The sequence below is a fragment of the Strigops habroptila genome, chromosome 4 (assembly GCF_004027225.2).
Source record: "Strigops habroptila isolate Jane chromosome 4, bStrHab1.2.pri, whole genome shotgun sequence".
Taxonomy (NCBI): Eukaryota; Metazoa; Chordata; class Aves; order Psittaciformes; family Psittacidae; genus Strigops; species Strigops habroptila.
In genome coordinates this window covers 57,688,002-57,705,688 of record NC_046358.1, presented here as the reverse complement: position 1 = coordinate 57,705,688, position 17,687 = coordinate 57,688,002, and the positions used below count along the sequence as shown (strand labels likewise).

Genomic DNA, 17,687 nt, shown 5'->3' with positions numbered 1-17,687 from the left:
TATGTGATTTCTCCTACTTTAAGAGGACTGCACCTTTATTTCAGATGACTGAGGGTGCTGAGACATAAGCCCAAAGGTCTCAGGTTCAAGCTCCAGAGATGACAATTACAAAAGTACCATTAAACTAGGTCGCCAAGTGGCAAGAGAGCCAGAGTCCTGGACAATTCAGCAGCATTTCAGATACCTTTCTGTTGTCATTTTGAAACGTGCTTTGTTGTAAGCCCCAGGAATTACTCTCTTGCATCTACTGCTTCAGCTGTCCATTGCTTTAATATCAAAGCCAGGATTTGACTCCACTCAAGAACAGCAGTTTAAAGCCCATCTGCTTTGGGCAAGTAGTGATCTCGTCCAATGCAGCCCTTTAGCAATCTTCCTGAGCAGAAGGGAAATGTTAGAAGTTCACCAGCCCATTTCTGTGCCTTCATCAGGAACGGTCATCCTCCTGTCAGTGTTGGAGGAATTACATGGGCCCTCATGCTGAGGACAGGAGTCATGCTGGCTTGGGTGCAGTTCTTCAATTTCTTATCAGGATTTGACCCCAATGTGAATTTACCATGAAATGGGAAGCTGAACAGCAGGAGAGGGCAGAGCAATCTTGGTCCGATTTCTGCCTGACTCCATTAAAACTTGGCAGTAATTGATGTGCTCCTGTGGGATCTTCCAGGTCAGCGAGCTGCGATAAAAAACGTGTTCTCAAAGTGACTGCTGGAGCAGTTGTCACTGGGACATGCCAACGGTGGCTTCTCCCAGATCCAGTGCAGGGATGCAACATTAGTACTCAGAATCTTCACATGCCACCATGACAAGTTATCATCAAAATTTGGTCTAACTTACCGACAGTAAAAACATCACAATTGTAGGTACGTGTATGTCTCGTACACACAGAGGATTACTATTCCCTTTTTGCTGTTTTCTTGATTAGGCAAAATGGGTTTGGGTTTTTTTTATGTTTCCTCTTTACACTTCAAAATCTGTGTACCTTTAATAAAAGACTGTGTATGTAGGTTGATGGAGGTAAGCAAAGAGTAATGCGCTTTGTAAAAATGCCACTCATTTTAGTAAAATCCTCAGTGCAAGCCAGAATAAAAATAGCCCTTGTTTTTCCTCCTTCTCCATCCCATAGAATGCCCCCCTAAGTGTCCCCAGGGGCATTTTTACCCTGAGGTTTTCAAATGTTTGTTACTTACAATGTTAATAGTTATTTAAGTCTTATAGAGTGCTTTATGCTTTCCAAGAGCAGAACAAGCCAATGAAGTATTTTGCATTATGCAGTGTGACAGATCTTTTTAAAGGTTAGAGGGAAAACAATTTGTGAGTTTGTTTTGTGAGCCACTCTGGCTTTCACTTACAGCACTGCTAAATCAAAACTTTCCTCCTGGTTTACCCAAGTCTCCTTTAACCTAGATCCTGTTTGAAAGCCAGGTACCCTTCTAATTACATCGTAGCTATTTCTATTTTCAATACTTCTAGGGAATGACAGGCTGCATAGGAGTATTTACTGAACACAGTTCTCAAAACATCAACCTTCTGTTCTCCAGAGTGATGCTACAGTGTCCCTCCATAGAGCAGTCACACAGTGAAGGGGCCTCAGCCAGTTTGCACCCTATTAGGAACAGCTAAACTTCATATTCCTCATTCCTACGGGGTTTTAACTGATTTCTTTTGACTCTGTTGAAAGTTCTGAGAAATCCTGAATATGTTCCTTATGAAATAAAAAACTAATGGCAACATGTGCAGATATTTGTTCACCTTCCAAAACACGGAGAGATTTCTTAACGTTCTCTCAACACAGATTTTCTTTCATGATTTGTTTAGTCACTGATCGGTTATGCAAATTTCAGTGGAAAACTTGTTTCGAGATTTTTATTTCTGTATTTTCTTGTAGGCAGAAGATCTCCATAAGCCTCCACAAATGTCAGTGGAAAACAAAGCGACAGTACATCAGTGATTTATTATTTGGTATTTTGAACCAGAATAAAGGGAATAAGGGGCTTGAAAAATTATTCATAAGACTGATACTATTTCTTTTTTTTTTTTTTTCCTTAATGCATGAATTGTTGTCACTACAATTAGAAGATCATCAAAGCCTCATTTTGCTCATCGGTCTTCATGGCAGTTGTTTCGCACCCACGCATGTTCTCTTCTAATTCAGTTGAGGAGCTAATGAATAACTCCTCCTAACAAAGGGGCCATTCATCCCAGGCTTACAGAATTATTAGAGGAGAGTTGCGTAAATGTCACTGAAGACTAGTGTTTGCAGGCCTGTCTCTAAATTTGGTTATTCACAACCTTTGCAGCTCAATATTATTGCTGAACTGTGATCGTTTTCTAATTACCTTAATAATACCTATTAAATCACTTGAATTGCGTAAGCGCAGACCTGCTTAAATACAACTTAACCTAATAAACACTGGTCATTCGTTAAACAGTAATGCTCATTATTTTTAAGAAGGTTGAACAGAATATTAAACTCACCAATTCTTGCATCATTACATGTATGTTATTACAAGCAACAAAGCATTCACATTTTGTTTGGGAAACTTACAGCTTCGTGCTTTCACGCCAGAAGAAAGTTATTGAGACACAGTAACATCCTACTCTTCAGTATCTGCCCTATTTGTAACTGGCCACCTACACACAATCAGCAGGGAGAAAAAATAGTACTTTCACCTTAATGAGGGCAATCCAATTACTAAAGATGGGAAGAGAATGAGAAACATCAATCTCTTGGCAGACAGCCTTCTTTAGGAAATGCGATTGTCAAAACAGCAAAAACAAGAGGTGGCTGTAGGCCATTTATCTTGGTATTTGGCGTCTATCCCAAGAGCTAGAAGCCTCTTGTCCCTCTCTAGTTTTTGAGGTTTCCAAAAAACCAACCACCCTTACACAGCTCAGCAGTAAAGAAAAAAACTAATCAAAACAAATCCTCAAAGTCTTTTTAGCAGACTTTCTCACAGGTGGTAAAGTGGGTGCCATTTCATAAAAGGCTATTGTTTCATTTAAGGAAAAAGATGCTAGCCTTTAAGTAACAGTTGAAATAGGTTGGCAGTATCAATTATAGGAAACCAGTTAATAAATATAAAAGGTTGGGCAAGCACTCTTTTGCTGAACTGATTATTTCAGTGTTACAATAGGGACAATAACTGTGAAGAAATATGGCATTAAAAAAAGCCAACATGCAGATATTGTGCTAGGTTGCCCACCTAAGACAACAACAAGATCAGGTGCCAAAACATATCTAGGTTTTCAGTGTTGTGCAACTGCCTGTCATGAAAGCACAAGGTTCAGCTTTCTGAAACAGAGGTAAATAAACACACGTTTGCAATCAGGCTCTCCAGAGTCCTTTCACCACAGAACCACAGCCCCCTCTGAAGTCCTTTACACACATGGTTCACAGTCCCATCCCCATTTTCAGCCTGGCAGGAGCTCCCAGATGTCCCATCCCTCTGTGGGAGGTCTCCCCAGCTTCACTCCATGTGTGCTGGGGAGCAGTGGCAAGGCTGGCTTGGTGGGAGGATGACACGGTACTGGGTGCTTGGAACTGTCAGTTCAGGTGGGGGAAAACCTTGCCTCAGGACAATGTCCCTGTTACCTTCTATGCATTGGAGGAAAAACTGTGTGGTTTGGGTCTGTGTGCCTGCATGCTGCTGTTGCTATAGCATGGCCACTGACTCTAATTGTATTAATGGCATCTCGCACTCCAGAGAAGTCATAAAGGACTCTGTTACTAGGCACAGGCTGCTGCTGGCTTGGTAACTGAGATGCAGATACAGCTCCTGGAAACCTCACAGGTTCCATCCAGAAGATGAAATTAAGCTCAGGACAGGGTTGTAAAAAATGAGGGCGGGGGAGGGAGGTTGGGAAGAATGTAGATTCTGATTCAACAGGCAAATAATTCCAAATCTGTGACAACCAACAGTAAATTTCTAGCATTCAGCGTAAAGGTGCTTGAGCTAACAGAGTTTGAAAAGAAAAAAAGGCAAACAGTGACTAGAAGGACAAATTCTAGTTATTGTTTCATTTCAGATTTTGCACTGAACTGTATTTCTGTGATAATCACTAAAACCTCTCTGCTTTGAAAAACGTGATTTAAAAGAAGAAAAAACCCTACCAAACAAAACCCACCAAACATACACTGCTTCATTTACCTGATTCTCCTCTTAGTTCTCTCTCCAGTTTGACACCAAAAATCTCCAGAGCTCTTTGTCTTTCCTCCAACTCTTCTAGCTGGCGCTGGACTGCCTGCAAAATTGTAATGATATAAAAGCTACAGACATAGCTGGAAAATTCGGAGACAAAAGATGGTCTCAGTGATTGGAGAAACAGCTTGAAAGGATCTCGGAGGAGTCATGGGATTTGCAAACTCATTGAGCACATTAGGTGCCTAAGCAATTTAATAATTACACTAGGTATCTATCCACATTTGTGTGGGTAGGTATCGTAGGTACAAGAAGAACCAAGTTTTTTTTTCTGAACTCTAGCTCTCCTGTTGTAAAACACAGATCATAACATTTTTGTATCTTGCAAGGTGTGAAAGTAAACACCTTACACATTGAGGCACATATTCCGAGATGCTACCTGAATAAAGGTCATATAAATATTGAAGGTTTACAGCTAGAAAGCTTTGCTAGCTATTTTGTTGTCTATGGGGTTTTGTTGTTTGTTTGTTTTGCTTTCATATTTCACAAGCTTTTGACACATGAAGGAAAGGAACTAATACCTAAGACGTGGCACTTCAGGACCGACTTCTACATTTACTGGTCCATCTCCTTTTAAATAAGATTTTCAGAAATGCCATGTGGATAATAGGCATGAAACATGTCAAAGGTAGAGCTCAGCAGTTCTCATTTAAGGCTGTGTTAGGGCATACCAAGCCAAGCCCTCAGCAACAGCCTAATGAATATGAAAGATTGGTCAAAAAGTTTGGACTTCATTATTTCCACAAAGGGATAAAATGAGACAAGGTGTTTATGTATCTATTTTTTTAGCTTGAGATAATTTACAATTCTTAGCTAAAAAATAACATAGTTGCTCTTACTTCGGATTAAATAAGACACTGGGTTTTTTTCCCCATGGGTTTTATTGTGTCACAGAATTTATAGTAACAGCTAGATATAAGCATTTTCTAAAATCCCCTGGTTCAAACACAAAATTTCTCTCTTTTTCAGTAGTACATTTTACAAAAGCAGTGATGTCTATAAAACCAGAGATTTCAGATTCACATCTGAAAAACAACTTATTAGTTCCCTTTTTTAATTTAATATTGGCAAAGAAATAGTAAGTGGAAGCTCCACCCAAAACTACCGACCTGCTAAAGTAATACAACACAAGATGATGACAACTCTGCCTTCAAAAAGCTTGCTCTTTCCACTACCATATCTTGATTACCATTACAACCTGAATTAATGAGATTAGATCTAGCTCAGGTTTCTCTGCCCTGGGTTACTGTTCGCACACACATAAAAATTGCTAATGGCCACATAAGCCATTAAGGGTTAGGGTTTTTTTTTGTGTGTATGCATATATATATGTATACACACATGCATATAGATATGTAAGTATGATAAGTGAAATCTTTGAACTTGAAAATTGAAAATAATTGAAAATAATAAACATTAGTGGAGTCCAAAGCGTTTCCAGCATCTTCCAAAGAGCAGGGCCTGCATAAAGTGAAGCAACTTTGCATCATTAAGAAAGAAAATGGTTCGCTTTCATTGTTATGGCAGAGAGAGAACAAAACCCATCACTGTATTTTCATACCCTCCTGTAGTACACAGGGGTAATAGCCAAGTTTCTTACATTCTCAGGGGCTGATGTTACTTCCCCTTTCTATCTCTTTCCCTCTCCAGTATGTTCTTCTCATATTGCCAGTCACTATTCCCTCTAGTTCTTCATACACAATTACAAAATTACAATGATCTCCTGAGGCACATGTGGATTTGTCACAAATAGAGATGCAAGGCCCCGCCTCATACATCTTCTTGCTCCTGACTGATGGTTTGGCAGGACTTCAACACAGAAGGCCACAGTGAGACGTGAGAGGAAGTGCAGAGCCGGCACTGGGTATCCCCCATCCTCATAGTCCCATTTGTCTCCCTAGAGCAACACCTGTGAGTTACGTTTTCACCTGTGCTTTGTGAAGCCTCTTCAGTTCCTCTTGTTTAATCAATTGCTTTGTCTCCCTCTCCAGCTTCCTTCTCCTTCTGATAGACCTTTTTGCCTACAAAAGAGAGAGAGAGGAATAAAGAAAGGCAATCAGAGCATAAGTATACCATTACAGGTTTCCTCAAACCTACCCCAGAATCCCAGAACATTAAGGGTGTGGGAGAGACCTCTAGATCTCATCTAACTTGACTCCTCTCCTCAAAATAAGGTCCACTACTGGAGGGTGCTTGGGGCAACCTAACTGAAATGAAAATATGCATGTAGGAATATTTTCATGCATTTGCCTATATTGACTTTAAATCATTACAAGCTCTTATTGCAACCCTAAATGAGTGTGAACTGTGTCTATCAATAAAAAAATGTCTGAATCACAAAGTTGCTTCTGCAGACACCACCACAATCAGGGAAAAAGCCAACCACAGAGAGGGTGAAGCTCCAGTTTAAGGAAATTTGATCCATTTCTATTGCTGTAGCTGCTAAGTAGTAAAATTCACTTTGGATCGCTTGTAACACAGTAGAAGGGATATATCCTTCTATTAGAAACAGCCATCATAGGACACTACCTGAAGCCTTATGAAATGTTCCCCAGTGCCAGTTCTCTATGGCATTGCAGAGGTTTTTTTCCCTTTCCCTGGGGTACCTGTCACTGCTGCTGGGAAAGCAGGGCTGGCCAAGGGAATCACCTGCGCTTGTTCTATCTTGCCCTTGACCCAAGCGATCCGGAAGTGCTTCAAAGCTGTGGTTTTCCCATTTTGGAGGAGACAGAATATACAAGCACCATAGAGAAGACAAAAAACTATCAAGTGAGGAAGCTGTTTGCTAAAATTTTTCCCACTGAGTTTTCCAGAGACAAATGGTAGCGGCGAAATAGCAGGCAAGAACTGGCATGCAAAGAGGTGCTAGGTGGTAGCCGAGAGAAACAAGCTGAGTGGAGAACGTGCATCAAAACTGAATCACTGCTAACACCCATGTGCGACAGCTGCTCATTCACTCTGGTTCTGGCACTGCCTGGCAGCGCTGCCTTCCCTGCTGCTTAGCCCTGCCTGTCCCTGTGCCTGCCTGAACTCTTGGGAGTTGCTCCTATCCAGTTTTCTCCCGTATCTCCCTTCTTTTCTCTATTTTGTTTAGACTTCATTTAATTCACCATAATATTATCTTACTATGGACTGCCTTTCCTGTAATGGGAAAGATGAATGATGAATTCTGACATCTCAGCGCATCCTGACACAGAGCCACTCACGGGATGTGCTGCCACACACTACTGCACTGCTGCCTCCTGGCACTTCTGTTCTTCTGGAGCTGTGCAACTGGGTTTTCATCTAGAGTCCCACTTAAATTTCAGCTTGGCTGTTTTTCCAAAGTACTGGGCAGCCTCTTGCTTTGCTTTCCTTGTTTCCACCCCACCTCAAAGGCAACAAATCAAAAGGCCACTTTGAACTATTAACTCCACTTACTGATATTCTCCACAGGAATGAGGTAAACACATTTCTGATGAGCTATTCAGGCAATAAAAGCTCTGTTTCTTCACATCAGAGCTAGGCATTGAGAGTTCACTGGTGCTTTAACCTTATCACTAGCCACAGGAACCAGGTTAGGGCTCGGAGACCCCACTGTGCAGCCTGCCCATTTGGCATGTAGGCTCTGGGTGCAACTTGGTGGCTCATGCAGTGCTGCTGATTAGGATAAACACAGCAGTTTCCAAACAACCTGCCTGTAGTGCTTCTCAAATGAAGTTGTATTTCCCCATAGGAAATCTGCATCTGTTTACTTTAATTTTTTCAATAGTTTGCTTGTTGGGCTACATATTAAGGCCACTTAAGAATGCAGCTTCAATGTGGTTTCAGTGAAACATGTCTGTCTGTCAAATTAAGACCTCCTCTGTCAACACTGGTGCAACCTGGGGGAATTAAAGATCCGAAGAGGAAAAAGAAATTTTGATGTTCATCTTCCTTAAAGAGTTTTAATGTGTTTTTTCTCCGTGACACGTAACCTGCACTGATAAAACATTCCAATCCCCACTTTGAGAAATTTCTGTGTGTTTTAGATCAAAATCATATGATGAATCTTAAATACAGCCCAACTGAGGAAATAACTTTCTGTTTCCAAGTCAAGATTACCTTGTGTGTTAATGAAGGCTTGGATTCAAATTCATCATCAGAGGAAGAAGTGGAATACTCAGTAGCTTGTTTTCTGACAGTTAGGTGTTCACATCCTAAAATGCAGGAACAAAATAGTCAGTGAAGCAAAAAATACTGTTCTTTAACTTACACAGACACTCTGCACCTGCCCTGAGTTCTAATCAGCAGCACCTAGAGCAATGTGGAAATTCGGCTGATGGCACTAATTAGATTCTTGATGCCTGTCAAAAACTCTGCCTGGGTATATTTGATTTTTTACAGGTATTACATACAAATAAATTAATTCCTTGAGCACCCTGCGTGTAGCATGCTGCTCTGAATGCACTCAACATTCATTAAAATGTATATCTGAAGTTAGCCATATTACCCAAATGATTGTATAAGGCTCACTATACAGTGTAATTGAATGCAAAAAGTCTGAGCCAGCTTTTAAACAAATTACCCTTATGTGGCTTGTAGCATCTGGCACCCATTTTTACTACATGACATCTGCTCAGTGTAAAATAGTTGGCGTCAGAATGTCTGGTCATATAAAAAAATCACAAATGTAATCAGAAGCAAATGGACTAAGAGAACAAGGCTTTATCACACAGCCTCATGCAACATAAATATTTCATTAATTATGTCTAAACAAATGTCACTTATTTTTCTGCTTTAGGAATATTATCACATCATTGAACTGTTGATTAAAATGCCATAATAAGTCAGGAAAATCCATACATCACAACAATGCACTCCATAAGGAAAACTCCAAGGCTGCCTTTGGAGGAAGCATGCTTTCAGAATTATAAATTAAATTACGTTTAATTGCAGCAATTTTATCATGCCTGTTTTTCCAGCATCTTGTTTCAACTGGGTGTAAATATTTGAATTTCTTCTTAATTTGTCTAATTCATAGCTTCATTCTCTTTATTTCAGAAAATAAAACCATTTTTGGAACATCTGTCCCTACACTTCAACCTGCTACAGGGTTAATGATTAACAGCTGGGCAACATCTTGGAAATGTACATTATTTAAAGCTAACAGTGCCATTTTCCTTTGTATCTTCGAGGTAACAGTTGGCTGCCTGGGTGCAAGTTGTATTCAGATTAAAATCACTTCCCATTCTCCCAGTGTAAATGTTTCTTCTCTTCTTTGTCCTGGATCCCAGTCCTGAAGTAGGAATTCCATCTCAAGCCCTAATTTAAAATCAGGATCCATGAAACACATTCGTCCCAGACAGTAAAGCAATAATAGCAGATCCAAGTAATTTGAGGCAGAGATTCTGATTTTTCTGGGCAATTTCAATTTTGGAAGAACCCAGTCCTCTTGCTCAATGAAGCTGCAACCTCAGAGGGTCCAGTAGAACAGGTTTGGGTCCTGCCATCCTTTTTGCAGGGCAAGTCCTTGGGCAGGAGACACCTTCAAGTGAAAGCAGGGAGGTGCAATAGCCCTCCAGGTGGGTCTCCAGCCTCCCAGGGGATTCCCCTGCTCCAGGATTGCCCAGGCTGCCACTTGGAGGCAGGGACAATGCTCCTGCTTGCTGACGTGCTGGGGACTCTCCGATGGCTCAGGATTGCTGGGGTCACACCAGTGCCACGCACTGCCCCACACTCTGCAGACCAGAGTGCAAATCCAGCCTCATCCCATCTCTGCCCCCAGCAGTGACAGTCAGCCATAAAGCCCTTTGAATGCATGAGATGGAGGAAGGCATGGGGGGTATCAGCCACTACTTCTTTTGAGTAGTAAACTCACATACCTTGCTTCTCCCTGTGCAACTAAAAGATTGCAGTAACTACCCTGCAGTCATGCCGACAGGGAAATCAAATTCCCTAATATGCAAAGGGCAAACTTTACAGCCCAGCACGGCAGGAAACACAAGCAATTACACGCTCCCTTTCTTCTCTCAGCTGTGGGAATAAGTGACTGCTTGCCTATGTCCTCCTCTTTGAGTGGTATCAATAATTTAAAAAGCGTTACAAGGTCTAGAGGAAAAGCAGCATGCTGTAACACAAGGACACCCGCCTCCTCCTCAGGGATGGGGCTCAGGAGCTCTTCACCTTTTGCAGATAGAGACACGGTCAGTGACTTCCCCAAGGACTTCCAAGGGCCATTTCATGAGCACAGGAAGCCCATGTCTGCACACAGAATAGATTCATAACATCCACAGTCCTCCATATGTCAATCTACTACGGAGAGCCAGGTATTTGCACCTTGCTTTGCAGAGAAAAGCCATTTAGGTTGCTCCGAAACAGCTCAGCCTTTCAAGCGACACGGTACCCAAAGCCCTGTAAGACAATAGCTACCTAACTGAGATCAGAAATGTCCTTCATCATCTCCACCTGAGAATCCTACAGGATGGATGAAGGACCATGTGAAACCACTCAGTGATGAGGCATCTGATGGACCTACCTGAACACATTGACAGTTACAGTCTGTCACATTTATTGCATATATGTTTCACAGCACTGATGTTCTCTACTAATTTAATGTGGATAATTGAAGCCACAGGAAAAAAAAGGTGCCCAGAAACACACACAGAGTGACAGAATTGGGATGACAACACAGGAGTTGGCTCCCAGATTTGTAGTCTTGCCATATTGCAGGGATACAGAAACAGTGGGACAGTGCATTTCTTTCAACATTAAAATGTCACCCACCGAGTGCTCTGCTCAACTAGTTTCCTTTGGCTATTTCCAAACAAATTAACACCAAAAAAAAAAATAAAAAAATCCAAACAAAAAACCCAAACCACTCTTCTTTATCACAGCATCTATATGTTCTACTCTAGATGACTAGCACTAATCTTTCCCATTTCTAAAGGGATGGAATAGGCATAGAATTTAGCTGCCAGGCCGGGAGGATTTGGACAAGGAGTTCACATATAAAAATGTTCAATTTATGGACTTTTACACTTACTAGTTCATTTAAATCTGAAACTTAGAATTGTAATAGTAAAGTTAGATAATAATCGTAATTTGTCCACTCAAAACATGTCAAGCCTTAAAGCTTGATAGCTACAAAAAAGATCTCAAAATATATGTTTTTTTCCAAATATTAACTCAACTCTTCTAGACTTGGGCTTTCTCTTTCTGGCCATCTTATTCCTTCTAGGGAGTCATTTATTACTTAATTACTTTATTTCTTAAGTACTCTAGCATCTCCCTAACTTCCAAATTAACTGGGGAGCTTTTCCTTCCCAGCTAACATGACTTTGGATCACTAGGAATGGTCAGCCGTAGTTTTAGTTCTTAATTATAAGAGAGAAAGAAACAAATATTTCTGAAATCTTTATTCTTGATTTCTGCCTCACAGTAGCTACTAGGAGTTTGGTCAAGACACCTTTCCAGCATATCTGATTTACAACTGTTAAATCCCAGGAAACTGCATATTATGTAATATTACTATTGTTATTCAACTTCACAGTGTCACAGAATACACTATAAAGTTGAAGGAAACCTCCAATTCTTGATACTGGGACTTGGTGTCTTCATATGTGTACATCACAAGAGCTAAGAAAAATTATATCCATAAAATTGAAATGTGTTCCTATGCCAGTTTGTTAGAGCTTGGTAAAGAGTCTCAAAGACACTTTGCTTCGGCTTAAAGTGCACTGCCATTGAATGCTACCAGTGGCAAAACCCTCACTGCATTCAGAGTGATCTGCTTGACCTGAGCCCAGTGCTTTTGAGAACCCCTCCCTTACCATATAAATCTAAGGTACTGGTTTTCCTAACTGACTTAAGGTCCTCTGAACAAAGAGGGAGCTGTCATATGAAGATGTTAAGAAGGTGATACCTTCTATTAGATGGGAGAGCACTGCTGACTGCCCTGGAGATTAATAGGGAAAACCACCACTGCTGTCATTCTGCATGTCACAGCTCAACCTCCCTTTCCTGTGGTGTTTCTGTGTCATGGTAATACCTGTAGTCTAAATACAGAGAAAGTCTTGGAGCAGGAACTATTTTGACAACATAATGTTATACTAATCTGTTGGCTTCCTCTGTAAGTGTCCAAGATTCCATATTTTTGTAAAGTCATTGATGTTAATCATGACCACTTTAAGTACTTCAGTCTTTTACAAAAGAGAGGCAAAGCTACACACATCTCTTGGGGCATTGGCATCCCAAACCAGATGGGAATTGGCATGAGGCAGGAGATGAAAAGGCCAGTAGAAATCAAGAGTGGGCTTCACATCTCTGCTTCTCCATAGATTTCTCATGTCTTAGGTGCGTAATTTAATCTTGCAGTCTCTCAATCCTCTTCTAAAACATGAAATCACCGAGATAACAGTGTCCTAGCTGATAGTAACATTACCAACACATAGACTTTCAGTGGTACAAAGATGCAGTAAAGGGAACCATGTGTGAACCTGAAATACTTGCAAGAAATCCCTTTTCAATCTAAAACTGCACAAAACCAACAAAGTGAGTTCATAACACATCTAATTTTCTCATCAGCAGAACTGGTTGTCCTGTTTAATGAAGGGAGCCATGTAAACAACACACAGTCACAAACTGAGTTACAACAACTCTCATCTAAGGGACAGTTCTAGGAATGTTTTCACATGATCCCCACTTAGTCAGGGACAGAAATATTCCTCCCATCTCCATCACTATCAAGAAGCAACCCTGGAGTGACAAACATCTGTCAATAACCAACCACCTTCGTGGGCTGGTCCTCTGAAGGTCTGTCTGTAAGTCAAAAGTAGGAGAAAACAGTTAACCATCTGATTGATCCATTTTATTGATCAAGTCTGGGTTTTTTCAACTGCAGGTTGGAACACAAAGGATGAATCAACAGACAAAAGCCTCAAAGATGTTTGTGCAGTAAATCAAAAGTCTGGAATTGCATCTAGAAACTCCAGTGTGGCTATTTGGAGACATTTGTATATTCTACAGGCAAACTTGGACAGGATTTTATTTTTTAAAAAACTCATTCTTTCACTGAAAACAGCGCATGAAGCCCCATTACTTGAGTAAGATTTGTCTATGTCCCACACAGGTAGTCTGTGCAGCTGGATCCCTACACAGTCCAAAATTTCCAAGTGGCTCTGAGGAATGGCTTTTATGAAGTGTTAGCATGAAAGTTTTTAGACCAGGTCTGATTATCAGAAGCTGGAAAGACCCATATGGAAGGTGTAACGTAGGTGTAAGTTTGAGCGACAGGTAATCTGCTTCTGAGTAATTAAGATCTCTGCTTCCTCATGCTGACCTTCAGCTGGTGGCTGAACACTTGGCAGGAAGTGACAGACAGAATATAGTTTTAGTTTGGACAGACACCTGGGTCTTAAATGCAGAAGTCATAAGCATAGGAAAGACATCGTGATGTGTATTTGCAGGTAAAGTGACTAAGATAAAGTGTAAGGAAAGATGAGCAACATAACAGCAGTAGAGGTGTAGGGTGAGACTGAAGGTCCTTCCAGGCTGCCCAGCAGTGGATGTCTAAAGAAACACTATAGGCACCGGGGAGTGACACATGATTCCTCCCACAACACTTGCCCAGCCTCCAAGCATTTTTCAGTTCAGGAGCTTTCTAAATTGGAAGTCGTTTCTAAGCATTTGGTTACTCCTCAGTGGATTTCTCTTCAGTGAGCTCACCCAGTCTCATCTTAAGCCCATGGATTCTTACCATCCAGCTCATTCTTTGGCTCCACAAGCCAACAGCCCATTGAGAGAGAAAACACCAGTGTAATGTAAGACCCACCATACTTGCACAGAACAAGTCTGGTCTCAAATAGGATAGAAAAGCCCTACTGGAAAGAGCCAAGAGGAGTGTGAGAAAGAGCCTCATTAAATTGGTTTCTGCCAGGTGCTGGGAGTATATTTTTTTTCTTTAAAGAAAAGAAATTTTCTGAGATTCATGGTAAATTTCAAGAGAGAAAAATAATGATGTAATGCGGGCTAAAGCTCACCATCGGTTCATGACTGAAGTTTGCCAAGCCTGAGCCTCAGACAAGTGCCAATAGGAGACAGAAATGCCATTTTAGAGAGTCAAGCAGACTTGGCTCTTTTACCAGTTTAATTTACTCAAATGTTAATGTTTGAAAAAGTTCAGGGAGCTTCAATGTTGAAACACTGAGGATGACAGATTCCTGGGCAAATGGCTAAATGAAAGCTGCATTTTTCCCTCTGAACAGACTTTGCAATGCTTATATTCAACAATTATAATAATTTAATCGTTCCTCTTTTGGCTTGCACAGCAGAGGAAAGCAACACATATTAAACCAGCATGTTTTCCAAAATATTTAAAACATAAAGTAGAGCAATATTCAAACCTAACAAGAACTTTTCCCATTTTAGTAGGAACACCACATACCAATTATTGTAATACATTTAGTTAAAAGCAAGTCAGCTTGACTAAGTTGATGGATAATGACTAGTCCTAGACTCAGAAAAAGCTTCCCATTTAAGACCACAGCATGACAAGTGTGAACACCAGCAACTCTGTGGGTTCAATGCAGTCCTTAGCATCCTCTGGCACAATGAGGATGCCTGATTTTGTGAGTTGTTACATAAAGGATGCTCCCAAGAATCCAATCCAAACATTCAGGAATAAGAACAGGAGTTATTCTATCAATTTTAATGAGCTTTAGGTCAAGTCTCTTTCAGTATGCAGCAGTTCTGAAGCAAAAAAGATGCGAAAAGGCTTTGGCTGCTTACTGGGAACATTTCAGTGACTTCACATTTTATATACAGATTGTTATTTTAATGCCGCAATACAGCAGCAATTTTGGGGTTACAGTTTTGGTTGCAATTTAATAAAGTAAGAAACAGACAAGTAAGTCAATAAAATTCAATAGGTTATTTAGTTACATAACTGACTTTCTCTAGTGGGGTAGTGGAAAGATGGATCACAGTGGGTAAGGCTCTCATACCTTATGTTTCAGACCTGAAACTATGCTGCACTTAATTCTTTCTGAGCCTATGCTCAGATTACGCGGACTGCTGTTTGTCTCTGACATTAATATTTCTTAGATTAGTCTGCAATTTTAGTACTAACCTTGTTCTTGCAAGCAAACATGAAAATTGATGCCTTTTAATCGCTGCCCAAACTCACAAATAGGTCAGATTAGGTCAGTAAGGTGCTATCTCCTCTCACATGAAAGAACAAGGGCATTTAATGACACCACAAAGCTCCCAAAAGCATGTCTACAGTTTGGTCACTACAACAGCAGACAGAGCTGAAGAGACATCTGCTGAGAAACCACATACACAAAGCACAGCTTCTTGCTGTTGCAAACATACTGCTTCAGCCTCTGAGCTCCTCATGGAAAGAGCAGCAAATGTACTCTACACTGCATTGGAGTTTTCAGTGCTTGCCCACTGCAGTCCCCCTTCCACCACACACCCAGTGTCACAGCAGCAGCTACCCCACTCTGCCAAACCACTCCTTCCACCTCAGCCGGTACATTTGTCTGACCCAAACACATTTGAACGGCAGTGAGCAGTGGGCCAAACTTGGGTCCAGCAAGCTGTGCGCTGCTTACAAATCCACTCTACTCCTTTAAACCAGAAGCAACTCCTAAACCTTAACCAAAATATAGATTTATTAAGTCTTCATATGTAGAAAGTAACTGTAAATTAAACATAGCATTCAAAAGATAGGTGTTTGCATGAGCACACACAGGTATTTCAAATGTTAAGTGCTATTAAATCATCATCATAACAATAACAGTAATAATCATTCAACTCGGGTCCTCACCTGTGGAAGGATAACAGAGCTTGGTTTCTGGAGAATGGTCCCTCACAAAACGCAGAGATGACATCAAGGAATTCCCTTCTCTGTCATGAACTTTACTTCTCAGTCTATCAAAGAGAGACCCAAGACTACCCTTCTGTGTAGAGTCATGCAGATTGTCCTTGGAGGTGTTCTTGGGCTCTGGAGGTGAAAGAAGGAGGTACTTTTCATTACAGATAAACATGTCATCCATGGGAGCCCCTGGAAGAGTCTCTTTAAAGGTAAACTTTTCTAGGAGTCCTGGGACATCCTCCATCCTAGTGCAAGATGATTTCTGAGGTATACTGGTTGTCTGGGAAGGCCTGGTGTGAGAACTGTAAACTGGGAAGGATACCTCCTTGCTGTAATCCCTTGGAGATCTCTCTTCAGAGCCAACAGAAAAATTAGATGGATTTGAGAAATGGCTCCCGTTTCCTAAATATCCTCCTGCCCACTCCCCTGCTTTAAGCTCTGGTGGCTGAGTGTTATTTCCTCTGTTATTGTTACTGTTCTTTTGGCTTAGGGAATAGCCAGGAGCACTGGGGAAGCTGAAGAAAGCTTGTTCTGAAGAGGCTTTGACTTTGCTGTCTGAGTCCTGCTTTAGTCCCTCTGGTGGTGAGGATAAAGGCTCAAAAATGGACCTTTTGATAGCATTGGCTATGAGCTTTAGTGGTGACTTTGGCTGGCCAGCTGCATGCTCCCTGGCAAGTGCATCTGGACTCCTCAGAGCATCTTTTGTGCCAACTGGTAAAGCTGGTGGAGCATCATTTGCAAATATGAGAGGCGCAGGACAATCAGATCGTTCGAACACAACTTTTCTCCAGTCAGCATCGTTCTCCTGTGAAGTCCACAGAGCTCCTTTGTTTCGATATCCTGAACTAGTTCTGCCTAAGTCTGTCGTGTTTGAATCATATGACAAGTGTGGCTGTTGAGTAAAAACCACCTCTTTTAATTCTTGCTCAAGCTTTTCTTCTGGGTGCCTTGTATTTTTGACATCTTTCTCCTGCAAATCCAGAAATGAAAGCACTTTTGTCTTCCTAATAGTATCTTCTGGTTCAGAGGTATATTTCTGGGTTTTTTCCTTCCAGCCCTGGGCTGTGTATTTCCCATTGTCACTATCTGTATCTTCAGGCCCAGAAAAATCAGCCAGTGTCCCATTCCCAGGAGCGGTCCATGGAGAACCTCTGGTGCTGCTCTGAAAAGGAGGACAATGGGGCACATAGACATGGATGTCTTCATGCATCTCTCTGGCTTTTTCTTTTCTTTGAAATTCTGAGCTGTAGGGTTTGAAATGTCCTCTTGTGACTTCTGGTGGTTTCTTATAAGCCAACTGTGAAGTGCATGAAAAAAATATTTTAGGGATAGAAAAATATAGTTTTGTTTATCTTTTATTTCAAATAATATTTTAATAAATTTTAATCTTTACATAATACTGTTTAATATATATACTCGTATATACGAAAATATATATATAATATATATATTTATAATCTATATACGTATTTAGATGACAATACAATAAGAAGAAAAGCTTTTCTCCCTAAATGGCTAATATTTCTCTAGGAGTAGAGATCTAATATTACTGGAAATTTTCATGATCTAAAAATAATGTTATTCAGGCTAAGAATAATCTAATCTAATGTCATATCTTTATGAAGTGCCTTTAGTATTTTCCTTAGAAAGAA

The 17,687-nt window shown here is 40.8% G+C and overlaps 1 protein-coding gene across 1 annotated transcript in view; it reads right to left on the bottom strand.

Annotated features, from left to right (window-relative positions):
- Positions 1-17,687, bottom strand: part of MICALCL (MICAL C-terminal like) — a 37,534-nt gene that overhangs the window by 6,930 nt on the left and 12,917 nt on the right. The window contains exons 6-9 of the mRNA XM_030482240.1: positions 15,988-17,332; positions 8,283-8,377; positions 6,128-6,220; positions 4,149-4,242 (exon numbers count right to left, since the gene is read on the bottom strand). Coding sequence (XP_030338100.1) covers positions 4,149-4,242; positions 6,128-6,220; positions 8,283-8,377; positions 15,988-17,332 — 1,627 coding nt within the window. The remainder of the gene's footprint in view (positions 1-4,148; positions 4,243-6,127; positions 6,221-8,282; positions 8,378-15,987; positions 17,333-17,687) is intronic.